General features: G+C 48.8%; 10 protein-coding genes across 19 annotated transcripts; 4 read left to right on the forward strand and 6 right to left on the reverse strand.

Moving 5' to 3' along the window:
- The first annotated feature begins 746 nt into the window (after positions 1 to 746).
- FOXG_01634 (uncharacterized protein) lies at positions 747 to 4,895 on the forward strand. The gene is made up of 8 exons (XM_018378548.1): positions 747 to 997; positions 1,048 to 1,423; positions 1,471 to 1,542; positions 1,591 to 1,714; positions 1,765 to 1,935; positions 1,982 to 2,245; positions 2,293 to 2,410; positions 2,459 to 4,895. Exons 1-8 carry the CDS (start codon positions 925 to 927, stop codon positions 3,433 to 3,435), a joined length of 2,175 nt encoding a protein of 724 aa, XP_018234487.1. The 5' UTR covers positions 747 to 924; the 3' UTR covers positions 3,436 to 4,895.
- Positions 3,315 to 4,932, reverse strand: FOXG_01635 (ATPase). The gene has a single exon (XM_018378549.1). The coding sequence runs from the start codon at positions 4,675 to 4,677 to the stop codon at positions 3,817 to 3,819; it is 861 nt and encodes a 286-aa protein (XP_018234488.1). The 5' UTR covers positions 4,678 to 4,932; the 3' UTR covers positions 3,315 to 3,816.
- Positions 4,933 to 5,107: 175 nt separating this feature from the next.
- Positions 5,108 to 9,232, forward strand: FOXG_01636 (DNA polymerase delta subunit 2). Of its 5 annotated transcripts, none has more exons than XM_018378551.1 (5): positions 5,108 to 5,388; positions 5,446 to 5,755; positions 5,811 to 6,744; positions 6,798 to 7,052; positions 7,114 to 9,232. In XM_018378551.1, exons 1-4 carry the CDS (start codon positions 5,342 to 5,344, stop codon positions 7,016 to 7,018), a joined length of 1,512 nt encoding a protein of 503 aa, XP_018234490.1. In that variant the 5' UTR covers positions 5,108 to 5,341; the 3' UTR covers positions 7,019 to 7,052; positions 7,114 to 9,232. The 5 variants fall into 5 exon arrangements, with proteins under 5 accessions (XP_018234490.1, XP_018234489.1, XP_018234491.1 ...); XM_018378552.1 differs by having other exon boundaries at positions 5,118 to 5,388; positions 6,798 to 8,679; positions 8,784 to 9,232; XM_018378550.1 differs by having other exon boundaries at positions 6,798 to 9,232.
- Positions 7,046 to 8,923, reverse strand: FOXG_01637 (uncharacterized protein; the record flags this gene model as incomplete). The annotated part of the gene is made up of 1 exon (XM_018378555.1): positions 7,046 to 8,923. The coding sequence occupies one exon, from the start codon at positions 8,921 to 8,923 to the stop codon at positions 7,238 to 7,240; it is 1,686 nt and encodes a 561-aa protein (XP_018234494.1). The 3' UTR covers positions 7,046 to 7,237.
- Positions 9,233 to 10,672: 1,440 nt separating the features above from the next.
- Positions 10,673 to 12,525, forward strand: FOXG_01638 (uncharacterized protein). 2 transcript variants are annotated; one of them, XM_018378556.1, is made up of 2 exons: positions 10,673 to 11,120; positions 11,170 to 12,525. In XM_018378556.1, the coding sequence occupies exons 1-2, from the start codon at positions 11,035 to 11,037 to the stop codon at positions 12,107 to 12,109; spliced, it is 1,026 nt and encodes a 341-aa protein (XP_018234495.1). In that variant the 5' UTR covers positions 10,673 to 11,034; the 3' UTR covers positions 12,110 to 12,525. The 2 variants fall into 2 exon arrangements, with proteins under 2 accessions (XP_018234495.1, XP_018234496.1); XM_018378557.1 differs by having other exon boundaries at positions 10,777 to 11,120; positions 11,186 to 12,177.
- FOXG_01639 (uncharacterized protein) lies at positions 10,793 to 13,632 on the reverse strand. 2 transcript variants are annotated; one of them, XM_018378559.1, is made up of 4 exons: positions 12,704 to 13,632; positions 12,519 to 12,642; positions 12,129 to 12,459; positions 10,821 to 12,049 (listed from the first exon to the last, which is right to left on the reverse strand). In XM_018378559.1, the coding sequence occupies exons 1-3, from the start codon at positions 12,734 to 12,736 to the stop codon at positions 12,275 to 12,277; spliced, it is 342 nt and encodes a 113-aa protein (XP_018234498.1). In that variant the 5' UTR covers positions 12,737 to 13,632; the 3' UTR covers positions 10,821 to 12,049; positions 12,129 to 12,274. The 2 variants fall into 2 exon arrangements, with proteins under 2 accessions (XP_018234497.1, XP_018234498.1); XM_018378558.1 differs by having other exon boundaries at positions 10,793 to 12,459.
- A 179-nt stretch (positions 13,633 to 13,811) lies between these two features.
- Positions 13,812 to 16,371, forward strand: FOXG_01640 (uncharacterized protein). The gene is made up of 2 exons (XM_018378560.1): positions 13,812 to 14,494; positions 14,544 to 16,371. Exons 1-2 carry the CDS (start codon positions 14,031 to 14,033, stop codon positions 14,983 to 14,985), a joined length of 906 nt encoding a protein of 301 aa, XP_018234499.1. The 5' UTR covers positions 13,812 to 14,030; the 3' UTR covers positions 14,986 to 16,371.
- Positions 15,133 to 19,141, reverse strand: FOXG_18151 (uncharacterized protein). Of its 3 annotated transcripts, XM_018398198.1 has the most exons (8): positions 18,147 to 19,131; positions 17,954 to 18,093; positions 17,818 to 17,906; positions 16,897 to 17,769; positions 16,535 to 16,844; positions 16,356 to 16,485; positions 15,524 to 16,306; positions 15,133 to 15,462 (listed from the first exon to the last, which is right to left on the reverse strand). In XM_018398198.1, coding segments are annotated over exons 1-8 (3,069 nt in total). In that variant the 5' UTR covers positions 18,890 to 19,131; the 3' UTR covers positions 15,133 to 15,461. The 3 variants fall into 3 exon arrangements, with proteins under 3 accessions (XP_018234501.1, XP_018234500.1, XP_018234502.1); XM_018398197.1 differs by having other exon boundaries at positions 15,133 to 16,306; positions 18,147 to 19,141; XM_018398199.1 differs by having other exon boundaries at positions 15,133 to 16,306; positions 16,535 to 17,769; positions 18,147 to 19,141.
- A 314-nt stretch (positions 19,142 to 19,455) lies between these two features.
- Positions 19,456 to 20,677, reverse strand: FOXG_01643 (uncharacterized protein). Its single transcript, XM_018378561.1, has 2 exons — positions 20,418 to 20,677; positions 19,456 to 20,360 (listed from the first exon to the last, which is right to left on the reverse strand). The coding sequence occupies exons 1-2, from the start codon at positions 20,441 to 20,443 to the stop codon at positions 19,565 to 19,567; spliced, it is 822 nt and encodes a 273-aa protein (XP_018234503.1). The 5' UTR covers positions 20,444 to 20,677; the 3' UTR covers positions 19,456 to 19,564.
- Positions 20,678 to 21,350: 673 nt separating this feature from the next.
- Positions 21,351 to 24,968, reverse strand: FOXG_01644 (uncharacterized protein). 2 transcript variants are annotated; one of them, XM_018378563.1, is made up of 4 exons: positions 23,331 to 24,968; positions 22,916 to 23,281; positions 22,672 to 22,852; positions 21,351 to 22,614 (listed from the first exon to the last, which is right to left on the reverse strand). In XM_018378563.1, exons 1-4 carry the CDS (start codon positions 24,191 to 24,193, stop codon positions 22,093 to 22,095), a joined length of 1,932 nt encoding a protein of 643 aa, XP_018234505.1. In that variant the 5' UTR covers positions 24,194 to 24,968; the 3' UTR covers positions 21,351 to 22,092. The 2 variants fall into 2 exon arrangements, with proteins under 2 accessions (XP_018234505.1, XP_018234504.1); XM_018378562.1 differs by having other exon boundaries at positions 21,351 to 22,852.
- Between the last annotated feature and the right edge of the window lie 1,651 nt (positions 24,969 to 26,619).

A 26,619-nucleotide genomic window follows, 5' to 3' on the forward strand; every position in this document is an offset into this window, starting at 1 on the left:
ACCTTGCCTGATAGAAAGATGATGGTTGTCTGCCACCTCAATGGCTGTAAGGTTGGTGTTACCGTGTTACTGCTGCCGCGGCAAATGGGGCTAGGCGAGTTTTCATGTGTACGGATAGAAACGTGGATATGTCATAGCACTGCGCGCCCAAACGATCAAAATGCATAGCGAAATAAGCTAAAGGAAATACGAAGTGATAGAACAAGTAAATAAATTACCAAGCTATTATACTGAAGTATATACGGATCTGCCATGACAAGTTTCTGGGTACATGTCTATACCAAGGTCGGAAATTGTCGTAAGAAACTAGGTGCTGGTGAAGAATGAATATCAGTAGAACCTTGTAAAGGCTGCCGCACCAAGACGTGGCGTTCGAGGACCGTTATAATAAGCACAAAACACACCCCGAGTTAGGAAGAAAGGCTCCTGAAAAACATTGAACGCATTGTTCGAAATTAAGGTTGAAATAAGCTTCGTTCATATGCCTCCATTTGTCTTAACGTCCAACGACTTTGAGGAAGTACCTGGGTTTCCATACATATACTAAATCAACATATCATGCTAACAACTGTGCAGTTTATATATGTACCCAGTACTTAGCAAATCCGATATTTCTTTATAAAAAAACCAGCCAATATCGGGGTTGTTATGCTTCTCTCATCATATCTGCTTAATACTCCGCGGTTGTATATTTTATATCTACGTGGACCGGCGGACCTACAACTACATGCCCCGCTCCGAACGAAACCCACTCCAACCCCGAAAACCGTAAACGCGTCTCCTTGGACGACGCGTCTTCCGTTTTCCGGGGCGTCCCACTCATTCACTCTCAACCCAAGGCTGCCGCCCGGCCCCGGAAGACCGCATGTGTGTCTCTTTGCCTGACATCTACTGAGAACCGTAACCCAGAAAATTTGCCAGCATATGGAGACAGATATAGATCCCGCCTCGGCGGGTCACCAGGAGATTCGTCTTCTCGTGGACGAAGTTATTGAATGTGAGACTGCCCAAGCAATGTACAAAGGCTTTGACTTATATTCCGCGTAGCATCCAAAATACCCGCCAAAACACGCGCGACCAACATCAAACCTACTATTGCTAGCCTTACCTCACTATCGTATGAATGGGGTCTTTTACCTGGGACCCTTGACGATCTCATCATTCTCGTCACAACTCCAAATCACCTTGACCAAGCAAGCCAAGCTGCTATCATCCGAAACCTGTATCCCGTGGCACCTATCTCTCGAAAATCTGTTCTTCAAGTAATCTCGTGCCTTGGACATGGAGCCCTCAAGCCATCTCTTACTCTCCAGGCCGCTCTTCTCAAGTGGCTCATTACAGTACACCACACTTTGGAGTCACCACAAACGCTTTCTCAAACCTACTCGGTTCTGTTTAATCTCCTCGATACCGCGGCCACTCGGTAAGTTTGCCTTTCTTTGTCGTGAGCAATTCACTAATTCCCGCCAGACCTAACCTCAGCCACCTACTGGCTCTCATTACCAGACGCAAACATGTTCAGCCTTTTAGAATACAAGCCTTGTAAGTATTGCAGTTGAAGACGCCTGGTCATTCGCTCACACATCACAGGCTTAACCTTTCCCGGCAAACTGGAAATGACCCGTCCTTGATCGGTCTTCTAAGAGTTTTCAAAGACTATTACCCCGAGGTTATTGTAGGAGACGCAGTTCGGGGCAAAGCATCCTCCTTCAAGGCTCGTTTTTACATGTCTTTTCACTACTGCACTTACTGATTATTGGCCAGCACCCTGATCCGCAATGGCGAGCAAGGCTGGACGAAATCCAGGATGCACATCTTCATCAAACAGAAAAAGGGACATTGCGACCTCGAGATGGCTTCCGTGTCCATCGCCCTATCTCCCGTAGTACTAGAAACAGAATTATCCCTGTAGTCCACACGTCTTATGTGGCAGAGGTTCGTCTGCAGCAACGTGCTGAGTGAGTAATACTAACATTGCTAGAACGCGGTTACATTAGAGGAAATCGAGAATGTTGCCAGTTTTGTCAAGAATCTTGACAAGCTCGAACTCCCCAATCAACTAGTGGCTGTTCTGGCAGATCCTTTGTTGCAAAAGCTCATGCTTCTGAGACCAGACGGCGAATCTGAACAGAGACTAGCCAACTGGCTCAATGGGGTTCTGCAGGATGTTCGTGATGGCGATGCAGATGAAAACACCTTCTTCGACATGCTGGACATCCTACGAGAATATGTTGTTTCTATCAAGGTATGTTTCTTGTTGACTTGGCTGAGGGTAAATCTGACCAGGGCCAGAACCTTCCTCCTCTCCTACTCGACTTCTTTGCACGCTTTCTTCCGCTTTGGGATGGCTCTGGACGCCGCGATGCCATGTTTGAGATCTTGTCTTACTCCCCATTACTGGACTTCAAAGGTCAGTTCAAGCCGCTCCAGACTACCTCGCCACGCTAAAACTCTCCAGGGCTATACAAACATATATTCCAACCCCTTGAAGCTGCAACTCTTGATAATACCCCGGAATCTCTGCTAGCGCTTCTCGCCCTGTACAAGAACCTTCTTCACCACTGGACAATTGTGCTTGAATCCAGTGACACGGTACCAGACCACGCCAGTGGTACTATCACAGCCTTGGTCCGACACGTTAATCCACTGGCCCTCACACTCTGCCAAACATGTCCTTCTGTCTCATCACGTTCTGCAATTCTTGACTTCTATGAGCAAAACGCCAGACTCGTTAGCCATCAAGTCCTCAAGCACTACATTTGCATCGAACTTCCCCCTTCATCCCTCATTTACATACTCTTCTTCAGCAGTTCTGTGGCCATTGTCTCACGTATGTGTGCCATTCTTGCCTTTTACAAGAAGGGTTTCGAGATGGCCATGCTCACCAGGCCGGGTCGTGAGAAAAGCAACCGCATTGACTCCACATCATATAACAGGACTTTTGTCAGCCTTTTCAATGGCTACCTCATGGATATGTGCAATTGCTTTTGGCGTGGCAGGGCTTTCACTAACAGTGACCCCAACGCACTTGGATGTATGATTCCGGGGAGTCTCGTGCCTGTTCTGTCGTCGTACGTGACTTCTGTGGACAAGGCTCATACTCTAGCATCTCTCTTCTCATTGTCACACTCGCCACTCCTGAGCTTGCAAAGCAGACGATGTATTAGAAGTCTTGAGAATGCCGAAATCGATAGCGATTCTTCTTTGCGCATCAGGCATGAGGGACCGCCGACACAGAGTAGCCTTGGGCAATTGGCAAGTTCCGGGGGTTTACGCATCTCGTGGCAGGATTATAGGATCAAGGTGCTCGAGGCACTGACTGCTAGAGAACTCGGGGGCATTACAGATCTTTTGAAGAACACAATGACAGTTCTGAGGAAATTAATAGACGGCGAGGGCAGCTCCAGGCCAACCACGTCGCAGTCATTTCAATGAATGATGATGAGTAAATGAATATCTTGTTTTTTGTACCATATGTTAAATTATGATCAGACTGGTCTAGTTGGGTCAAAAAAAAGTCCGCGCTCTTGGTTGAAATTTACTGTACTAAGCACTCCCAGTGCCATACCGTTCCGTCGTCATGCATCAAGTGTTGAAAAGAACAAACGCCGCAGAATACAGGGTTGAGAACTGTTTCCCTTTGAGCCGAACGCCATGCATGCGTGACCAATGCCACCAAATTCTCCCCCTATTGCGACCCTACGCCGAGAAATGCAGTTGAGTGCTATCCGTCTTTCCGAACTCCAACCAGAAAACAAATGAAACTCGGGGCGATTGTTAAGAATGCCCTGACATAAGATCTCCGCAAGAAATAGCTTATGCTTCGCGCTGCTTAGACTCGTCGCCATAGCCACCGATCTGGATGCCTCCAAAGCCATAGGTCTTGCCTTCAGGGCCACGTTTCATGTTGCTCCGTGGCCCTCGCTCCTTCAAGTCCTCTCGAAGCCAGCTCAGGACGAGCTCTCCGAGACGGCTATTGCCAGAGGCACCCACAGTACCATCGATGGTGGCGAGCATCTTGTCAGCCTCGTCCCACTCCTTGACAGTACCAAGGTGCATATGGGCAAGATGAGTAGGCCAACCAGCGAGGTTATCCAAAATATGAGTAGCGTAGACGATGGTACATTCTCGAATCTCCGTCTCACGCTTGAGCCAGGCCAGAAACTCAGCACGGCTCAGAACGTCGAGATCGACAGTGATTTCATCGAGGAGTAGAACCGTCCAAGGTCTCAGTAGACCCATGGCAAGCTGGACTCGACGACGCTCACCATCTGAAACAGCATGCATACGCCAATTGGTGTCGACATCGAGCATTGCGACGAGCTCGTCTCGTCGATCAGGGTATGCATCGCCACCAACGGAGCGAAGCAACTCATTGACGCCGATGTCGGTTCGAACAATGGGGTTAAGAACCCATTCCAGACCAAGATAAGTGACCCCCTCAAGACCCTCTTTGAAAGGATCTACACCGCAAATAGAGATGGTGTCACTGGGCGCAAGACGTTTGCCGGCAAGAAGACGAAGCAGAGTTGTCTTACCGGCTCCATTAGCACCGATCAGAAGGGTACGAGACCGCGGAGGAAGATCCAAAGTGATGTTGTTGACACCAGTCGAGTAGTCGGGAAAAGTGTATGAGAGGTTGTTGACTTCAACACGGGGAGGCTTAGGAGGTGTCATGGTGAGTTCAACAAGTGGTGACGTCTCGAATGAGAGGGCAAGAGGGAAAGAAGGATGGTCAAATTGAGAGGTCAGGACAATGGGAAGAGGATTGAAAGGATCCCTGGAACATAAAATTGCGAGGATATGATATTTATATAATCAGATAGTGCGTGTCATGACAATGGCGAGTCAGAGATTTCTGTTCCCCCTCCAAATTAGGTACAATACGAAGATTGGTTACCTCAGCCGGTGACAGGCGGGATCCGTTGGACATGAGGATTCCTGCCTGCCTGCCGTCCTGAACCCCGCCATCTTCTATGGTCGCACTCCACTATCGTTATCGTTTCCAGTTAGCGAACCCTCCGCCTGAGATCCAGCACGTCATGACACCTGAGACCCAGCGAGTTCCTTATTAGTGGAATGCCTTGCCCACTAATGGGTGCTATCAGTCCCCTTATCCGTTGCCTAGCCACTTTACGCCAATTCGCGTCTAATCGCGGACCAAGCTTCTTCACGCGTTTTCATTCTACAGCTGGAAGCTTCAGTTTAACTGTTTGTCAAGTCAATTACACGACTACGATACATGACAAAGCTTGTCACTACCTGAAATTTCCGGGACTTCCTTCAGCCGCTTCATTTGTACCGTCAACCTGCAAATACCCCCATTTCGGGGCCACTCAACATGGTGACCCTCGAAGATGTCGAAGGGAGCCTCTTGCGAAAGCCCTCGTAAGCTGTGTTTTGACACTTATTCAAACAAACACTGGACTGACTCGAATCCCTCAGCGAAACTTCTCACCAAGTCCCTTCTCGGAGCGCCTCCGTTTACAAGCCCCTACAATCCTTTGTCCTCGACAAGCAACGCTCTTACCAGCAGCAGTATGGCGATATGTACTTTTTGCGCCTCACCAAGATAAAACCAGCTGTCGATAAAGTAGCCGCAGAGGCTTGGACAGGTACAAAGATTGGTGAAGAGGAAGCACAGAGAGTTGAACGAGTGCTTGATGTCCGGCAGGGAGAGCTGTGCTGGGTAACTGGCACCGTATACATGGAGATGCCACTGAAGCCGAATATTCTGGAGGACGTGTCCAAGGATGTATGCCATATTAGTTGCCGATCGACTGTGAAATGGAATGCTAATATGTCCGTAGCGTTGGATCTCCGCCCCTATTCTGACACCGAAATATTTCTCCAAAGACGACCAGGTCATGTTGGAGGACGAGTCGGGCCGCATCAGGCTGGTTGGCGATGTGCTGAAGACCGTAAACTTGGTCACAGGATGTATTATCGGGGTCATGGGTACCGAAAACGCCAATGGCGAATTAGAGGTCATTGACATCAAATTCCCTGACCTTCCTCCGCAACCTGACCGTTGGAGCCTTTCGAAGCCCAACTCAGAGAAGGCCAAGACAAAAGACGAAGATGAGGATATGGCTGATGCTTCTGAAGCCAAGAAGGGCAACAGCAAGATTGCTATTGTGTCTGGCTTGTCTTTCTCAGGCACCGATGCTTCTCACACGCTTGAGCTTGAACTCCTTTCCGAGTACTTGCTCGGTGAAGCTATGACCCCTTTAAGTCAGATCGATGTCTCTCATATTAGCCGCCTTGTCATAGCAGGAAACTCTATCTCGACAACAGACCGCAAACCTCCCGCTGCAGACGAGGCGCTCCCAGAAAAGAAAGCCCAGAAGAAGTACGGCTACGACGCCAGCGCCTACAACCCACTCCCCTCTCAACTCTTCGATGCGTTCATTGCCGAACTTCTCCCATCCATTCCTATCACGATGCTCCCTGGTGCTCAGGATCCAGCGAACGCTAGTTACCCGCAGCAACCCGTGCATCCAGCAATGTTCCCTTCGGCACGAGCGTATGCCCGTGACCCAGCAGCTCCAGCCACCCAACCAGGCTGGTTTGACACTGTCACCAACCCGTGGGAAGCGGAGCTCGAAGGATGGAGGTTTCTTGGTACTGGTGGCCAAAATGTTGACGATGTTTTCAAGTACGTCGGCAGCGATGATCGTCTTGGCATGATGGAAGCTATGTGTCGATGGCGTTGCTGTGCCCCGACTGCACCCGATACGCTATGTGAGTACATGACGACCCAAATTTTGATGTCTCGAAGCTAAAATATTGCGTAGGGAGCTACCCGTTTCAGGATGATGACCCTTTTGTGATGCAGACTTGCCCTCACCTCTATTTCGTCGGCAACCAGCCACACTTCACTACCAAGGTTATCCACGGACCTGAGGGTCAGTCAGTGAGACTTGTGACCGTACCAAGTTTTGCAGAAACAAAGGAGCTGGTGTTGATCGATACAGAAACACTTGAGGTGGAGAGGGTCAAGATATCTGCAACATAATGCGATCATAGGATGGGCATGGTGTATAGAATAGGTATGGCGAGATACCCCGAACCGTAGTTGATTAAGTACGCTAAGCTACCTGTTTGAGCAAGTTGATCGATCATCCATCCGTCCACTTCTTAGCAGAGCATTCGCCTCGCCTTGCCTCGCCTTGCCCTTTGCTTGCTGCTTCCACTAAGCCACGCATCAATCTTCTATCAATCATAGAAATCCGCCTCAAGCCTCATAGTCCGACTCGTTGTCACTCGGCTGCACAAAATCCTGGTCTTCTTCCTCGCTCTCCTCCAACTCATCGTGTTCGTAGATGTACCAATCGTCTTCATCATCGTCAGTCGCTCCAGGTGGAGCACCGCCGGTGTTGCCCTGCTTGTCATCGTCGTCCTGGGCGCACTTCTCGCAAGCCTGGAGAATGAATTTGCTGAGTTGAGCCATTTTCTGGTGGATCCAACAAAGCTTGTTGAAGCGGAAGTTCTTCATCTTAGCATCCGTCCTGAAAAGATCACTACTCTGGCCTTTAACGTCTCTGTCATCGCCTTCATCCTTTCTTTTGTCCTCACGCTCCTGCAACGCGAGTTGTCTGTAAAATCGCAGTTGGTGGGCACGAAGAATGAGATCAGTTGAGGAGGGCCAAGCACCATTGTTGAGAAGCTTGTTCAAGATCTGAACATGTATGATCTCACAAGGTAGCGACTTCAATGCTACCATCAACTCCGAGGCTGGCTCGAAAAAATCGACAAAGGTGAACTTGCCGTGTTTGAAACTTGGGCTGATGATGATCTTGAGCGTGTGGATGTTGGCATTATATGGGGTTTTGGCAAACATCTTAATTGCATCGACCATGAATTCCTTCGTGCTCGGAGTGGAGCGATTGGAATCGGCCTTGACCGTGATGAAGCGAAAGTACTGAGCGTATTTGGCAGTATCGATAGTCCCAGGCTCATGGATTGGTAGTGCCAGAGGGTCGGTGTCTCTGTTGGCGATGTTTTCCTGGTCTCTCATGCCAGGCTCAGGGACATATATGTCGTCATTGACTAGGTCCTGGATGTTGGCCACCTCGTGATATTGAGTAGGCGCATCCCGAAGAAGGTAGAGAAAGATATTTTCGCCGTACATGACGCCTCTCGCTTCGACAAAGACTTTCTTGCTCACCATGAGGATGCTGATGTCAAGGCCAGGTTTCTCTCGCTGGTACACACGCCTCCAGCTGCTGTAAACAGGAATAGGCTTGCTCGACACAAGGAGACCTCGATAGATTTGTTCACGAACCTCGGCAGGAAGGCCCATGAAGCTGAGACGTCTGGGGCTCTTGACCTTGATCCTGATAGGGAGTCTAGGTCGAGGCTCTGGAGCCGGGGAATTGCGGAGAACCCCGCGGCGACCTCGTTGAGTACGGTTTTGATAACGGGCAGGAGTGGGATTAACGTTCTTTGTCAGCACCACCAGAGCCCTACCTCGACGCGAACCTGGATCCCTTTGGTAGGCATTGGGGATAGAGGGAGGGGGTGCCGTCTCATCTTCGTCGAACGACTCTTCTTCGGGAGTTGTCTCGCGTGGCCCCCAGACGAATTGACTCGCGGGAATTCCAAACTCCTTGGTGAAATCTTTCAAGAGCGGCGCTTCGATGATCATCTTGTTGTTGTTGGACGCTTTAACTATCTGTGAGTCTTTGTCGGGTTGAGGCTTATAACGCTTCTTGGGGGGTTCATTGTTGGCGGTCATTGGGCTTCTCTTGTTTCCGATTGAAACAGCTGATTCGCTCCAGGAAGATGGGCTACCTGGCGCGGACGGGCTACTCGAAGAAGATGAACTGCTTGGGGAGGATGAGCAGGATGTAGATCGAGTGACCTGGCCAACTTGAGCCCTGGTCATCGTCTTCTGCTTGACATTGCATGTGGGCGCCATGGTGTGCAGTCGAGGTGCAGAATCTTGAAAGAGGTGGATAGCTTTGAGTGAGGGTGAGGAGGAAATGAAATGAGTAATGTTGGGCAGAGAAGCAGTGGTGTTGTGGGTAAGATGTGAAGAGATGAATGTGGAGGAAAGGAAGAGGGATCTTTGATAATGAGATAAGGGGCCAGTGATTCACTGCTGCATTTCAACGAGCACTGGATAAAGAGGCACTGAATTTTATAAGTTATGCAACTCATCATACAATTTCAGCTATTTCCCTTGCTACAATGTTCGGTTGTTCCAATTCAGCTGGGTCTGCCCCTTCTCATGTTGACGGCACAAGAAGAGTACAGATAGGCTATATCGCTACGTTCAGGCATGAAGTCGACTTCAAAACCAGGCTTTGTCAAACGTTCGGCAGAAAAGATAGCGGCCACGGGATTAAAGCAACTGACACAGAGAGAGATTGGGCGCAATATAGTCGCGTCTGGGTGCCAGCCTTACCACTACCAAACGTAAAGAGCATAACAGGCGAATCCTGACAGAGGGCTAGATATAAGATAAGCACGACAAGTTAGAAGAGATGAAGGACATATTGCGAGTTAGGCATCTCAAAGACATGACACCGGATCAGCATGTAATGACAGGATCAAGTGATTTGCCATGTCAGGCAGAACTAACAGAACCATCAAACGAACTTTACACCAAATGAGTTACAGAAGTCCAAGAGACGACACCGAGGCCATTATGGAGTGCATCAGGGCTGTGGACGACATAATCACCGACAGAGAGCTTAGCAAGTGTTGGGAGACCAAGGTGTTAACCTCCAGCTCACGCCCACCGAGTTAAACAGCCCAAGTTTTCCACAGCATGTGTCTACCGGGCTTTCCTGCTGAAGGTGTGCTCGGGAGATACGTAGCGGTGCATGGACGTAATCGTTCGACAGAAACCAGGGCCTCATGAACGCTTGAGGAGCCTGGCTCGGTGGTCACATTTATGATATCCTTGAAAGGAATTGTGAGAAGACATGCTTATAAGGTATTTGCGAACAGTGTATCGATGATCACCTACCAGTCACTTGCTCCAGCTGTATGCGAAAAAAACGAACAATTATGATTACAACACCTGGCTAGATATAGTTGCGATGAAAGTTGCAAGAGGATGTATACGAAAGTCATCTATCCAAAATTAACATATCGAGGCCAAGTGATAAGAGAAATGTCAAAAGTCTTGGAGCATGGCTACCGGCCGTCTTACGGTATGCGTCTTTAAGCTCAGCGCCCATGATAGATACTTCTTGTCGGTGTGCAAAGTGACCTCGTCAGTTGATTATCAAGACTAGCTGACATTGGGTGTTTTCAAATGATTGCCTCAGTACAAAAATGTCAGCGCATTCTTACAGTAAACGCAGGTTTCAAACTCTAACGTTTCTGTTTCCATATTGCGCCGAATAAATTACGTATGAATGAATCTTCCTAAAAGTCAATAATGCTGCGTACACTATGGCCAACGATTCGAAGTTATCAGGGTCAACGGCTGTTGAGCTCTTCCTTGCATTTCTCTACACGTGCCTGGTGTGAGGCGACAGCATCCCCTTTGGCATGTCTGTCGCTCATCGTATGAACTAATGTGTCAAGCCAGTCAGATGGTTGTAACCCGTTTTTTCATACTTGTAGGTATTCTAGGGTCATATTATATTGGTTAAAGGGGAAAGTAAACTCCCTCGTTCATCTGACTCAGACAGTCAAAGGCCAGAACCATTTCGAAGGCTTGAGATGCATTTGTCACTGTATTTGCGCCTTTCGTTTGGCAAGTGGATACAGTCTAGGGAAATATTTGGGGATCTATGCCAAACTCCGCAGTGCGCTAAAAACAGAAATTCAATAAGACTCTCGACGGCGTTCTACGGAGTCTCTGTGGTTCTTAGTTGGCAACAAGGCATCTATAAAAATCAGTATAGCCTTTTTCTACTGACTCTTTATCTCTTCATGTTCACGAAATTCTGATCATAACACACTGTTCCCCCGAGTCGCCTCTACTTCCAACCTTAATCGATCATTGGAGTCAAAGTGGCAATAGGATAGCATCTCAAACTTTCAGCAAAGGCGATTAACCCAATTGTCATCATGGGCTCCCTCGGCTCCGATGCAAAGCTACCATGGATCCGGACACCATGTCTCTTGAATCCTCAACTGTCCCGCGTGGCAGGCTGGTGAGCTTCACCGTCACGACACAGATCAAATCAACTGACATCATCTGAGCAATGTGTACCTTAAGCTTGAGAATCTTCAACCCTCAGGCTCTTTCAAGTCCCGCGGCATTGGCAACCTTATGACCCAGGCGGCGGCGGCTGCCACAGGCCCGGTCCACTTCTACTGCTCCTCTGGCGGCAACGCTGGTCTGGCATGTGCAACCTCTGCCCTCTCTCTGGGCCAAAAGGCGACTATCGTAATTCCTACCATCATTACTGAGCTCATGAAGGGCAAGCTTCTCGACCTCGGGGTGGAAGTACACCAAAAAGGCAGGAATTGGGCCGAGTGTGACAAGTATATGCGTGAGGAGCTATTGGCAAATGATCCCATGGGCATATATGTCCCGCCTTTCGACGATCCTCGGGTTTGGGATGGCGCGGCAACTATGGTTGATGAGATCCGAGATCAACTTGAAGAGCCCATCGAAGGGATTGTCTGTAGTGTCGGAGGCGGCGGTTTGATCAATGGCCTGATGCAAGGCGTTGAGGGCCGTCCTTGGCAAGATAAGAAACCAGCTGTTGTGGCCGTCGAAACGAAGGGAGCAGACAGTCTCAATGCAAGTGTCCTTGCTAAAGAACACGTAACACTCCCTGAGATGACCTCGATCGCAACGTCTCTGGGCGCCACTAGAGTGTCAGAGCAGACTTGGAAATGGAGCCAGCATTCTTCAGAGACTATGAAGAGCCTCGTGGTATCTGATGCCGATGCTGCCATTAGTGCCGTGCGCTTCGCTGACGATGGGCGGCATTTGGTTGAAGTCGCGTGCGGTGCTGCGCTGGCCCCCGCTTATCGTGGGGATCTGAGAAGAGTGCTTGGACAGGGCATGTCCGACGAGGAATGGGGTAAGAAGAATGTGGTGATCGTGCTTTGTGGTGGCTCGAATGTTACTCTGGGAATGCTCAATGAATATCGGGATAAATATCGAGGGGAATCCTCGATCAAGATCTGAGAGGGTCCATAGAACATACACATATACACGTAGAAACGGGAGTAAACAAATAGCCGGTTGATTGTCAGCACTTTTCTCACAAGCTGCGTATCGTTAACCGTAATCTCTGACTCGCCAGTCAAGTCCATTTTGTTGCGCCAAACTCCCAGATGCCCTCCCACAAGTCTAACGTTTGCTCGCACCGCCTCTACTCTTTGCAGTTCCCTTCTCTGCCTTGGCCTGGTCAACAAACTCTTTCATGATCTGATGTAGATCGGGATTCTTCCTGGCGAGGAGTAACACATCGTCTGTTGTCACTGTGGACCGTCCAGCGTGGTTGCTGAAACTCTCCAGATCTGTGGCAACGTTTTCTGTTTTACAGTTAGCACCCTTTCCCGATACTAAAGTGGGAATGGCGATTGTTGTTTACCGACTTGTGTCCAGACTAGCTCTGTGAGTGCGCCGATGAACTGTGGTGTGGCATTTCGGTTACGACGTAAAGACTCCTCATCAACTATTTGGCCAACTGCGTACCACAAGGCAGCCTTCAGGCGCTACATTTAATTGATTAGCTAATGGTGCAACATTGTCAGAAATAAAGCAAAGGTTTCCTACCTCTCGATCTTCGTCACTGGTTGTGTCTGCCATGTCGATTTTTTTTTTGTTGGAACAATGTCACTTCAGTTGTTCGATGAAAGATAGCCTACCATTGAACGTGTTTAGACGCGTCGTGGGGTAGTGGCATGTTGCACCACACGGCGGGGTACGAGGCGAACGACCGTAGAACTTCACTCACAATTAGATAGTAGGGTACAGAGGAAACTCTCCGCCTGAAATAACAAATTCGAATTGAGAGACGAGAAAAGTAATTTATTATTATGGAGCTGATGGTGACGTATTTGGGATGACCACATATACTCTGTATACGATTCGCTAGACAAAGCATATAATAGATACTTGGTGATGCTTCTTGAATGCCAATGTCATGAAAAAGAAATAATGCCGGCTTGCTTGTAAGGGTGTCTTCTCTGCCTACTAAGTTTCCTAGTTAACCACCTAGGGATACCAGGTTCCCATGGCAATGAAGCTGTAAAGCAAATCAAGGTCGTTGAAGAAAGAATATGGCTAATGCAGGGACATCCAGATCCCTTCCGAACCTTTAGCTAGGCGGCGTACCCTTGTCACGAGGTTCGGAACTTGGGCAGCTCTTAATCAACCTTTCGGCAGTTCTTGAACCCCCTGTCCATCTCTTCTTGTTCAGTTCTGGGTTAACAGGTAAAACTTCCAGTTGAGTTGATCTCCCGGTGTCAGTCGTCATTGGCGTTCAAGTTTTTTCAAGGTTGACATCATCAGAAACCTGAGACTGATGATCAACAATAGGTAGTCTGCTCCACCGAATATGGGTGAAGACTATACCGGTATGTATATTATCTAGCTTCCCATATTCGCGCAATAATTGAGGTAAACGTTTGTTCGCTTGGAAGATCTAATTTTATTCTTCCTCCCGTTTAAGAATGGCTCTATTAGATAGGTACTGAGGTAGGTAGATGATTAAGAAGCGCTCCCCAATTCCAACCCATCCAAGCCACACCGCGCCAGCGTCTCCACTAACGAAACAAAGGCTGTGCACCTCCTCCATCCAATCACAGGCATATAAGCCACACACCCAACGTCGTCATCACCAGATTCGGCCGCTTTAGCATCGCCACTCTGAATGCGATCAACAGAAACTCGGCCACTTCCACACAATCAGATGCTTTGCAATGGCGCTGGGAGGGATCCCAGCTACGTAATAATGGATGTCTTGCGCAAGCTTAGTGCCCATGCACCAGAAACCACTTAAACCCCGAATTCCTCACCCAGTTTACCTATCCCCTCCATGAACCTTAATTCTCACATCTTCGTTATTTTCTTGACAATATTCGTATAAACCTAAGTAGCCATGGGTGCAAAATCAGGAACCGCGCTCAAGTTCCTTCAATGGTTCATTCGTGGCATTCAATTTGCCTGTGCAGCCCTCATCCTTGCCATTTACTCCTACTTCTTAGCCACGCTCCATAACCACAACTTTCACATCAGCGATACCATCCGCGCTGTGGAGGGTATCTCTGGTGTAGCTGTTCTTTACACTGCTGCAGCTCTGGTACTTGTCTGCTGCCTCGCTGGTCGTACACTTTCTTCTCTCCTCGCGATTATCTTGGATGTCGCCTTCATTGGTGCATTTATTTATGTTGCTGTTGCCAACAAGGGTGGTGCCAGCAGCTGCACTGGCTATCTCGACACTCCCTTTGGTAAAGGGAAAGCTGGAAACACTGCTGAGGGAAGTGATGGATTCACTGCTTTGCCAAGTTACCGCACGGCTTGCAAGCTCCAGTCTGCTTGTCTAGCTGTTTCCATCATCGCCATGTAAGTCACAAATCTAGACTGATACATACCGCAATTGACACTTCAACAGTATCTTCTTCATATTCTCCATTGTGATCGAGGTTGCTCTTGCTCGCCACCACCGCAAGGAGAAGCGCTTCGGCCCCAGTCCTGCTAACGATTACACCTCGGGCTATGGTGCCAAGGGTGGTTTTCTGGGCCGTCTTTTCCGTCGCAAGACTGCTGCCGCCGAAGAAGGTCATGACTTGCCGGAGCATACTCATCCTGATCAGCTCGATACATATCGTCAGAGCCATACCACAGATCGCACCGCCGTCAACAACTACCCTGACAATGCCTACAACAAGTACGATAACACCGGCTTCAGTTATCAAGACACCAAGTATGGGCGCCAGGACGGTTATGGTCAGATTCACTACCCTGAGCCTGAGTATGGTGTCACTCAACCGCCCGCTCGTCAGACCGAGAATCCAAACTATCGCTATGAAGACGGTGTCTACGATCGCAATTAAAATAGAACGAAAGAAACTGGAAATCTGAATTGAAAAACTGCACAGAATGATGCCCCGAATGTTGCTCCTGGCAAAATCAACAGGTTGCTCATGAACATTCACATTATGTTAGATAATAGGGCTTGGTTAGCCTGCTTAATGATTAATCACATGTATTTTGATCTTCTCAAAGACGTGATAATAGTGATGAGCCGTTTTTTTCACTGATGAACGTCCAATTCAAAGCTTCTGTTCACATTTTCTTTTAACCTTAAACTATCTCTTAGTTTAGTTTTTCTCCGGGGTCTTTTGTCGCTTGAACACTTAAAACTCATCTGACAGGCTGATCTCTTCGCTTTAATCTCTTCCATCTCCATATCATCGCAGAGCCAAGCTTGAATAGGTATCAAAGAGGTTGAACTGTTACATTCCATGCCAAAAAGCTGATGTAACGGGAAACCCACAGTCTTCACGGAAAGTAAACAAACAACTTGCTGTCTGTCATCGCCATATCAATCAAAAGCGCCCAAGCAAGAACCCTTTTATGTAACAAGCTTACCAGACCTCACCCGGCTCTAGTTCGCTCATGCCATCGTCACCTCCCCCATCTGTCCAATTCAACTCCAGCTTCTCAAGTTCTCTGGAGAAAAAGTCCTGCTCGTCTCGCATGGCAGCTCTAATGTCTGGTGCGATCTTGTCTGGGTACCGGCGAAGGTTAAGCCAGTGTGTTAGGCTGCGCAATGCTTGTTCTAGGGGAAGCGCTGCGTCTACTTCGGCATCCACGTCACTTCCCGCAAGCCATTCGTCCTTCAGCTCCGGTCGACAGTGCAGATATATCGCCGTGATCACCCGCATATTGCTCTGGCGCCACTTACGGCCGCAGTAGGGAACCTGGTTCTTGAACAACTTAAGCGTGTAAAGGCGTAGTTCTGGTTGAGGTACTTTGAGAGACTTCCTAAGGATTGTTGACGACTTGTATTGGACAAGCAGCAAGTTTCGGTGTGCTTTGTTTTTGCAAATCTTTTGCATCACTCTCAAGTAATTAATGAGGGAGAAGAAGTTGCGGCGCGAGAAGTCTGTGATAGGCTCTGTCGGTTGTTGATTGAGGGGATAGCCAAGCTCGTCTACTTCGGGTCTCGTTGAAGTAGCGTGGTCATCACTGTTGGAATCTGTGTCATCGTCGTTCTGCGCAGTTGGCGATCGTCTTCTCCTGATTGGCGGGGGGGCAGCTTCATCTTCACTCTCTTCTATCTCTTCGTCATCCCCTTCATCTTCTTCCTGCACCGAGTCTGCAGCTGCCTTATCTCTAGATTGCGACAACAGGTTACAGAAATGGAAGAAACTAGGAATATTAGCAGACCAGTTCTAAACTCCTAAGCATTACCCCATACCTATTTTCAGCGCGGTCCATTTTGCTATCGACCACTTGCTGAACATCTTGATGAGCAAAGAGCTTGAGGACGAGAGGGACGTAGTTAGAGTCCAATAGAAGTTGCGTCATATACTCGAATTTGAGAACATCTATTTAATGTCAGCAAAGAAGCCAATCGAATAAACTCTGTCAACATACGAGAAACTCTCAGCCATTTCAACAGGAGTATGAGAATCCCAGTCATGGCTTTCGATGTAATTTCCCGAGTCCTGGCGGCGTCAACTTCTTCTAGCGATAATTCAGGTGTTGGTGGTTTGGGGAGGTTCTGTCCTGGCAACTCCTGCTGCTGTCTATTCGCCGAAGGACCGCCGTTCATGACAGGATTGTTACCTCTACCCATTCCTGGAGGTGCTTGTTGAGGTTGCTGTGCGACGATTGCTGTCACGTTAAGAAGAATCGGCCGCAGCAGGACTATCACAAGCGATTGGAGGTGAGGCAGAGCATCACGCTAAACGTCGTTAACATCTTTCCCATTTCCATGATTCGTGTTTACCACCCACATAGAACTTTTCAACAGCAGCAAGGCGTTGCTTGTCTCGTTCAGACAACAGCTCTGGTCGAGGACCATAGTCAATCTCCGGTTCAGGAGCGATGGGATGCTTTCTCTTCTCCTCTGCTTTTGTCTGCGCTTTTACCGCCTTCAGAATCTCTTGCTCTTCTGCCGAAAGCTCATTAAGGTCTAGACCCTCGATCTCATCGTCATCATCATTGTGGTCACTATTATAGCCGCGCTCAAACTTGAGAAATCGCTCACGCTCTTCCCAGAGCTGGCGAGTCGCTCGCGTCATCCTGACTCGTTTTGAGAATAACTCTCCAGCTTCAAGGATGGAGGCGGGAATATCGCTTCCTTCCCACTTTCGGCCTACCAGAGCATGTTGGAGACCAGAAGGGCCTTTCCCGCCAGCAAAGTTGCTCGACGCATCTAAGGGAGGGTACATGAAAGGGAAGTTCTGGTTTGTTTGATAGTTCTGTTTCTTGCCTCCCTTTCCGTTTACTGCCGGAGAAGGGGGTGGCGACGGCGCTGGGGTTGCAATGTGTACTGGTTGGTCAAGAATCGAGGTTCCTCCACTGTGAACCTGGGGTGGCGCGGGAATGATACCGTTAGCACCGTTATTCCTGGAAACTTGACTCGAGAGAGGGGGTAATAAAGAGGTGTTGTCTGCTTCAAGTGGAATGGCTGGTCGCGGAGGTACATATGCTGGGTATTTTGATGTTATCTCTTGCCGGAAAACGTGATAGTCTAAGGGTGAAGCAGTGATGGTCTTCTTATCAGCTGCTTTGTCTCCCATCTCATTAGTAGCGTCTTTGATAGCTTCGAGCTCTTTAGTTCCACCAAAAACAAGTAGAATTGATTTCCAAAACAGTAGGAGTATCTGTTGAAGAATGAGCATGACGGCGTGAAACATGACTGCTCAACATACTTGAGTTTGGGGCATGGCATTTTGCTCATCCCATCGTAATTTCGAAGTTGCTGTAAACATGTAATCGACCATTGAGGGGTTGAGTCCCACTATTCCTATCAGTCAAGGCCAGATACAAGACGAAGAACAAACTTACAGAGCTTTCCGTATGTAGAGGACATGTCTTCTGGGTCGTTGAGAGTTTCCTGTACTGCAACGTACATGATGGTCATGAGATTCATCAACTCATCCTGAGCTTCTTGGGCGCTGTTATGCTGCCCGAGAGGTTCCCCTGACCTGGAATCTATACTTAGTATCAAGCTGTAAAAGGCACGTCAGGCTATACTCACCACTGTACTTCGAAGTTATTCCGCAGGGCTTCCCATATCACGGGCAGCCCTTCCAAAGAGCTAAGACACTCGACTCCAGCCTTGATAGCCTGTAGCTGCGGAATACTCGCGACAGATCGGCTATCCCCTGGTGTCGCATTCGGCATGGCAGTATCATTCCAACGGCCCAAAACCAGATACACCAGCTTCCCAATAGAAGCTGACCGTAATGCTGCATCATTGGACTGCACGCCCGCTATAGCGGTTTGGACAAATCGTGCCCGAGTATCGTTATCTGCATCATCCCATGAGTCCTGAGATCTCGACTCATGCTGCCAGTGCCACTTAAAAGCTCTCTGTGCAGCACTGAGCCTAACCCACTGTGGTACCTGATAGTTGAACCACTCGTCTATCTCTTCGGCATGCGGACCCATGTCGGTGTACTCAAAATCATAGGCGACGGGATCGGCGCGATTGAACTCCGCTACTATATGGCGCAATTGCTGGAGAGAGAGCGAGTCGGTCCCCGAAGGTTGGTCATTTGAAGGAGGAGGCGCCATAGGCGCGGCTGGAGGGGCGCCTTGTAGAGTGTTTCGCTCGAGGGGAGGCCGTGCTGCTGTAGGCGGCGCAGGAACCGGTGGAAGATCGGGTTGTTCGGCCTCGCCGGCGAGGTCAGCGATTTCGCCTGTGTCAGTTACATCTTCTATCGGAGTAACAGGTTGCGCATCGTCTTGAGAGGCCCTTGGAGGCCAGACGTTGCTCATGGTGTTGGTCGGTTGCTCGTGAGGTTGATCTAAACAAATGCCCCGCCAAAGTCGATGTTTTTTTGTTTCGGTGCTTAAGCCATAGTGGAATTACTGCTTGATGAAGTGTTGGTTACAAAAAAACAAGCATGTGACTTTTGTCTCAACCGATACTTTGAAGAGGCCGAAATGTATGACTATGTTGAGTGATAATGGTTGTAGACGTGGCCTGGTTGAGTTGATGGAGGAGGAGGGATTCCGACACCTCAGCCTTGGGAATTGGTAACGCCCGCCGAATATAATTGGCGGATGGTCTACCGATGCAGGTCCTGGCAGGCGCAACTAAGGGTCCCATCCTCTTCAACTTACCATCATAATTGCCGTGGTCATTAAATACTATGACAGCAACTACATATAAGGCAAATAATTTAAGAAAAGCTTAGGTTCAATTGCATTTAATATTTTTAAGCTTACTACGTAACTATACCTTATAGGTTTTTTTTTAAAACTTAAAAGGAATATAATATATATAGTTATATAAATATTACTTAATATAAAAAATATTTATTAAAGTATTTAAATATTAATATTTTAAAAACTTAAATAGTTTATTAGATAACACTTCTCTTTATCTATAAGGGTCTCTAGATAAAATTAATAGGATATTGAGCATTAAGACTTGCAGGAAATTCCAGCTCACTCAGAACCTGATGAATCTGCATGAGAGCCATTATCCCCATCTCCTTCTCTCAATGCTTGTTTCTGTCCTTTTGCCTTTGCCCTTTTTCGTAGCTTCTTTAGGCGATTCATTCTCTTCTTCTTGTCTTTTACATGCTCCTCTTTCTCGGCCATTTTCTTGACTTCGGCTGCTTTCCTCTCTTCCCTTTCCTTTGCTCGTTTTCTTAAGGATATCCGTTGTTTCTTTCCTGGTCGTCGTTTTCTTTGGGCCACTTCATCCTTTGGTTTTTCATTCGCCCTGGCTTTTCGAGTGATAGCGAGTTTCGTAACCTTCCAAGGAACCTCAAGGCCCCAAGCCCTGCCGTGTGATCTTGCCAACACTTGATCCCCACTCACTGCTGCTACAGTATACTCATGCTTTCGTTCTGCAGAGATGTTTTTAACCACATAATAAGTGAGTGGCCGACCACTCACGAAAGTTCCATCGCCTGTTGGTCCAGGATCTTCCTCCAGCACGACCTTTTGACTTGGTGGGGCTTTGCTGAAAAGTCGAAAAACAAATTCCTCTTCCTGATCATCCTCGGCAGCCGGAATAGCCTCTGAATCTCCAATATCGTCATCACGAGACTCTTTGCCTCCTGTGAGAGAATAGTCTTTCATCGCGACTTCAGGGGTCGATTCTGCCAAGATTTCCAGCCCCAATGATCTTGCGATCTGCGCATTCAGTGTTGCGCGCAACTCGGCATCACAAATGCCGTCGTCACTCCAATTCTCTGCGCCATCATCTGATTTGTCCAGATCTTCTCTTCGAACCCTGAAAAGCGAGTTAATACCTAAAAAAACGAATCACGGTAAACAGGCCATCAATTACCTCTTTGCTTCAGGCACTTCAAACATGCTGCTCTCTCTTTGTCAATGGTGGATAGCCGCAGGGGACACGAAGTGAGATTCTGGGCAGGTTTGTCTCAATGTGAAAATAGAAACAAAGACTACAGTGTTGTAGAGGGTGCAGCAAGATAAGTCAGGGAAACAGATTAGCGGGGATCTTTCGAGGCTGGGCCACTTCCATTAAAAGTCAAGGTGCTGTAAGCAGCAAAATCTCCGTATACCAAAATTCTGCGATGGCACCGTGTTATCTTATCGCCTCGCACCAGCCACATCTACTTTAAGGTGCCTAAATTGTATTGGATGCGGATCGTGCCTAGGTTAGTAGGTAGTACTGATCCCGAGAGCTTGCCTCTAATCATGATTAAAGCATTGAGAATTTGTCAGAAAGTTTAGTGTTCACAGCACCAGATGGAATTCGTGATGTCTCCTAATGGCCCGTTGATTAAAACGCAATTATCTCGGATACCATAAATCAACGGTTAACAAAAGGCGAGCATTAATAAGCGATATTCTGTTACACTTAGCATTCCCTCTACACGCTAATCAACTTGAACTTCAGCTCTTCAGGTGAACCAATCAGGTTATCTTCTGCACTTGCAGAACAGATCTATTAACAAAGCCATCCCCCACGATAGCCCTGCTTAGAGGCTCAAATACGACCAGGCTATTGGGACATTAACTTGGCACAGCACAAGCATGAGGGGGCATGGCATTAGATGGTCCGGGCATCGGAGGGCCATTCGATGGTGCGACGTTCGTGTGACCTCAGTTATTGATCGCTTCTGAGTATAAAGAGCCCAAGCCCCGAGTCTGTAATGTAGTTCACAGCACAAGCGTTCAGTTGCAAGGACCAACCAGGGATAGGATGATGACTATTCATTTTGCAGCGCTACCCAACTATCGATTCAGACTTGTACCTCCTTCACAATAGTGATCAGTCAAACTAGTCACTTAAAAGCCCGAGGGAATTTCTTCATCACATTCCGATTGTTTTTTAACTACTTCATCGATACATAAGGGAACTCGACCTCAGCGGCAACTTTTTCGACATGCCGCTTGACAGAATAACTCCGCCCTATGACGGAACTGGTACAATCCGCAGATCCATACCCGCAGGAGAAAATAAATAAGAACATTAACAAACAAAATCAGAGAAGAAGATACGCCCTTGTTTCGCCTGACCCGTCCTTTAGCCCCAGACATGCAACGGCGTCTCGAATCGTTGCAGAACCAGCCGCTCTGCATTAATCAGAGGTTTCAAATTGACCAGTTCTTATCGTTCCCCAGCGTCATTAGCCTCTAGTCATCCGTTATCAATCCTCGTGTATCAGATCCTCTTCCTTCTTTCTCCTTCGGCCAGTCCTCTTCACCCCCATTAACTCTTCATCATTCTTGCCTCTGCATCCCGCTCCGTCTACTTTCTGGTATCCATGTTTCAAATCAGTGCAAGCCGCCCAATTCAGATTGCCAACACCATCCGTCATAAAAAATAGAAAAACTCCAGTAGGTATTGTTACAAGCTCACTGACAAACGAACCAAGCGCTCCACAAGTCCAGTGGTTGTCATGCTTCTCGTTAGGCCAACATCTTTTGATGGCAACTTTTGTATATCGTCAAACGCGAGCTTCTTAACTGTGGATAAAACAAGACATAGAAGTCTAGTTCCCATTCCAGGAATATTGATGCATGGCATCAAAAGAGCCTCTCGTGGCTCCGTTATAGACCGACGAAGCCTGCGGCTGGCTCGATTCGGTCTTCGTTGGCGAAGTTCCCGCAGGTGTACTCTTGTACTCGTCTTGAGGGAAAGGGTATGGCCGAGACTCGGCAGTGCTGGCATATGCCAGGTTCGTACTATGCTCCCCAGGCGCTGATGTCCAGGTATGCGCGGGCGCGTAGTAGTCCCTTGCAGGCACTGAAGGTGGCCCAGACGTTTCTGGGTTGTAACTTGGCTGCGCAACCTCGCTAGAACTCGAGTTCACGGGGGCATACGGGGCGTATCGATATTCTGGAGAGGCGTCGGTGTTCGCTACTGAGCCCGCACTCCTTATCGATGGATGACTCATGTGTCGGGGGCTTTTCAACGGCCTTGGGTTGTCGACGTAACGAGGGATGTTCATGGCCTGGTCATGGCTTCCGAGCGGAGTGGTGTGGATCGATAACTGCGGGGGCCAGTCGGTTGTCTGCATATGATAAGTATACTGGGATCGGACTGGTGGGTGCTCCGAATCATTTGTTACCATGGATATGGGCACAGGGGGTTCCATCGATGATTGAATGGGCATTCCTTGTGATTCAGCAGGGAAACTTGTCGTACCAGCCAGAGGACCCATTGATGCCGCAGGATAACTCTCTGCACCCGAGGTTGGGATATGACCTAAGGGCACCTGGGCCGGCGGTGTCCCCCAAGTTGGATATGAGCTACATATCAGTCAGTACGGCTCAAATCGAGATATAGCCAAGTCGATCCAGGTGCAAACTCACTTAGATCGTATTGGGCCTAATTGTGTGCCCGGGATCTTCGGCGCGTTGAAGGTAAAGGCTGTCCGTGGGAGCTGAGCGTCAATGCCTCTCGGTTTCGCTTCCTGGTGCTTTGCGCTCAGGGGCCCCGCAACAACTCCCACTCCAGTTTCCACAAGGGCTTGTCCTCGGGATCCTGCACTGGATCCCAACAAAGGAATCTCTTTTCGAGCTTGAAAGTTGCGAGGGCTTCGCCCTCTGACGACGATGGGCGCCGTCGTGGATTCCGTGAGCACAGTCTTGGTACCGTTGGCCAATGTTCCAACGACTTTGAGATGAAGGACGAAATGTTGCTGGAGCTCCTTTCGACGACCATTGTTTGCAGTTGCACTGTGATCGTATTAGCAAGCGAATGTTGCCAGTGCAGCCAATGACTTACATCCTGAATTGAAGGCGTCGCCAGCCGATGGGGTACACAGCATATTCGCCATCAGATTCTGTCCCATCGTCCTGGAAAGGAATTAGGGGCAGAGACTGTGGTTCTTGATCTGGGGTTTGGTTTGTCTCTGGTGAGTTTGGTGGGGGGGTTTTCCACGGAATCACGATTAATCGGACCGGGTTGCCATCGACAGACTCAATGGCAGAAATAGTAACCTCCATGTTGCTGACTGCAACAGTCTCGCCAGATTCGGTGATCACAGACAGCTGACCTCGTGGAGTAACAAGTGTGCCGCTGATTTGAAATAGATTTCTTCGGTAGCAGGTCAACTCAGGCTGTCTGAGCGAGCCATCTGATGTATTCGCAGGCATTTCGGAAAGGAAGAACATCCCGTGGAGTTGAGCGGACAGCTCTAGTTGTTGCATGCGACCTTGCTGGTCAACAATGGTGTGTTTATCCTGTGTCCTCTTGAAGGCCAGGAGCTTGTGCTCGTGGCTGGCTGTCATCTTGGAGTTGTCGTCACGGAGATCCTGGACAATTTCCTGGTAAGCAGGTGGCTCTGCTTCAGAGAAAGACCTCTTCAGGTTTGGGTAGCCGTGATGTGAGACAATTTCTGGGTGCGCAGGTCTGTCGTACGCTTCTTGGTCGTCTTGGGGATATCGGCTGTAGGGGTAAGAGGGCTGATCCATCTCGGTATGGTTACTACTAGTCCGTCCTGAGAGCGGCGAAGAAGTTGATGGCATGGGATCTGCCACTCGACCTGGTATGTGTACTGAGCCTCCGTAACTTGACCACATGCTTGAATGCCCTGGGTGTCCTCTCAAATCTGCCATAGTGGCCGGGTATGCCGTTGCGGTTGTCATGAGAGCATAAACTATTCAATTTTGCCGCTTCCTCAACCAGACCAAGTTGTCTGGACTTTGACCCGTCACTAGTAACGTGGTCCTGAGAACATCAATGTCGATACAGATCAGGCCAAACAAGATAGTCGAGATAAAAGAATCTCGCGAGACGTGTTTGGCGCAAGGTGTGGTGGAAGTGAAGGAACAACACAATACTCAAGACACCAGGGAAGTGATGTTTGAGGTTGATGGTGCAAGTGTGTACTTGTATATGGAAATGGATGGCAGCCAGAGGAACGGCAGATGATGGAGGGGAGTGTTTAGTACAACACCCGGCACTGTCCCCAGGGTGGAGACCGAGTTTGACGGGGGGCTGTTTCGAGGTCCAGGCACAGGGACTTGGGTCAGTGCTGTCGACAAGACCTAGTAGTATCAAGTTCGGAGAGAGTTCTTAGTATAAGCCCTCACAAACAGTCATGAATGTCTGCGGGCTGGGAGACCACTTCAGCGCATGCGGCCGTTCTTGGAAGGAGGACGGGGAGTGGAGGGGCGGATCTGAGAAACAAAACAGCCTGTTGTGATATTGGAGGCTGATTTCATGCAAATACTTTGACAATGCTGGGTTCCTAACAGAGGGCAATAATCTGTTCGACAGCAGTGATGGTGAACACCAACGGAGCCTTCAGCATAAAGAGCCTACGAAGTAGAAGATGAGCTTATTAAACGCTGTTTCTCTAGGAGACAGGCAATTCTGATAAGGTGGATGTATCAATGGAGCATGCAATGGAGCACGGACAAAGCTATGCTCCAGAGACTTTCTGATAGAGAGGGTCAGGTCCAGAGAGGACCGCAAACTGCCGGATACAGGCAGGATAGCAGAAGCAAAGGACATGACCGACAACGCCGGGGCTTTTGGGAGCCAGGACCTTCACACGAGGTAAGAGAAGACATCCCAGACACGCCCCAGCACGTAGCGTAGTCCCTTGCCATGCCATCCCCTCGTCAGCGTCTACCGAGGGGTTCGAGAAACACCCCTGCTCGTCAAGCCCAGCACGAAAGAGAAAGCCCTTTGTACTGTTGACCAGTCATGACGCTAAAGTTTGGATAAGAGCATGGCATGCCCAACGCAAGGTCCACGTACTGGCTACCCCCATCCATGCTGGTTGGGATGAGATGGATAGAGCAAATGGGTCGAGCGGGGACACGGGGACTATCTCTTGAGGGCCCGGCAGCCCCCTCCCTCATCAACCAAGCCGCCCTGCCCATAGCCAATCCTGAACCCTGACACTTGACCGGGGCACGTTGATTCTGAGAGAAGAATCCTCCGAGGCCTAGTAAAGGTTGCTGGCCCGCAAATTTCTAGAAAACCGTTGGACAGAGCTGTTAATAATGGGGCAAACTCAGAAAGCAGGGAGGTAAGGAAACAGAGGAAAACTCAGGTTTGAAGAGTTTTGCTATTGACCGGGGTTTGCTTGTGTGCGGTTGACATTCGCCCATTGGTATCACGATCTGGCTGTGATAGCAATGCACTATTCTGCGCTGTGCTGTGCTGAGATGCCCTAATAGAGCATTAACACAGGGTGATATCACGCAAAAGGTACTGACTGCAGCTTATGATCTTGCCCGGTGAACTAAGGAATCGAGGCCCGGTTACAAGCCGGAGTAAGTACTTGAGTGTGATCCGTTTTGGGATCGACTCGGGAGATGAGAATATGGAGTACCTTCTTGGTCTGGCAGAAGAGACGGCTTAGCTTATGCTTACTCAAACCCTTTTAGCGGAGAGGAGGTGGAGTGAACGGCACGGCCCCATCACCAGCATATCGGTGCTCCATCATAATTATCATCGACCAATTCGCAGCAGTGGCAGCAACAGGAACGGGCGCGCCGCTTGCATGCTGTGGGATTACAGCAAGCAGTAATGTTATATGCATGTGTGTATAGGTAATATCGAAAGCCCTGCAGTAATGACAGCAGCCTAGAGAAGAGCACGAACCATGTGCCCATGATCTGTCTAGGATATCCATGCTAGCTAGGCCTGAGTCGTGGAAACGCGTTTGTTGATTGTGTTGTTGTCCACGAGCAAGGTGACTAGTTATTGTCAAAAAGTTAGATTGGGGATGCTTGCGCCGCATGATGGAATTGAATTTGACCGAACGTGCGGAGAAGCTTGCTCCGGCATGCAGCCTTGTGTTTGATGGAGATTCAGGGCCATGGCTGGTACAGTAGATGGCGTTGGTATTTGCAAACGTTCAATAGTGTGGCTATTTTCTGAGCCATGTGGCGTTTGCTTGGACCAACACTATCCCGTTTTCCTGGAATTCGAGATCCTTGTCCGTAAGACAGAGAAAACGTGCGTGCTGTGGACGATGATGCTAATAATGATGACGATGGGAAACTGTTTCGGTAGGGCTCGACAAAACGTGGGCGGGCGGAGAAACGAAACAAGG

This window comes from Fusarium oxysporum, chromosome 5 (assembly GCF_000149955.1).
Source record: "Fusarium oxysporum f. sp. lycopersici 4287 chromosome 5, whole genome shotgun sequence".
Classification (NCBI taxonomy): domain Eukaryota; kingdom Fungi; phylum Ascomycota; class Sordariomycetes; order Hypocreales; family Nectriaceae; genus Fusarium; species Fusarium oxysporum.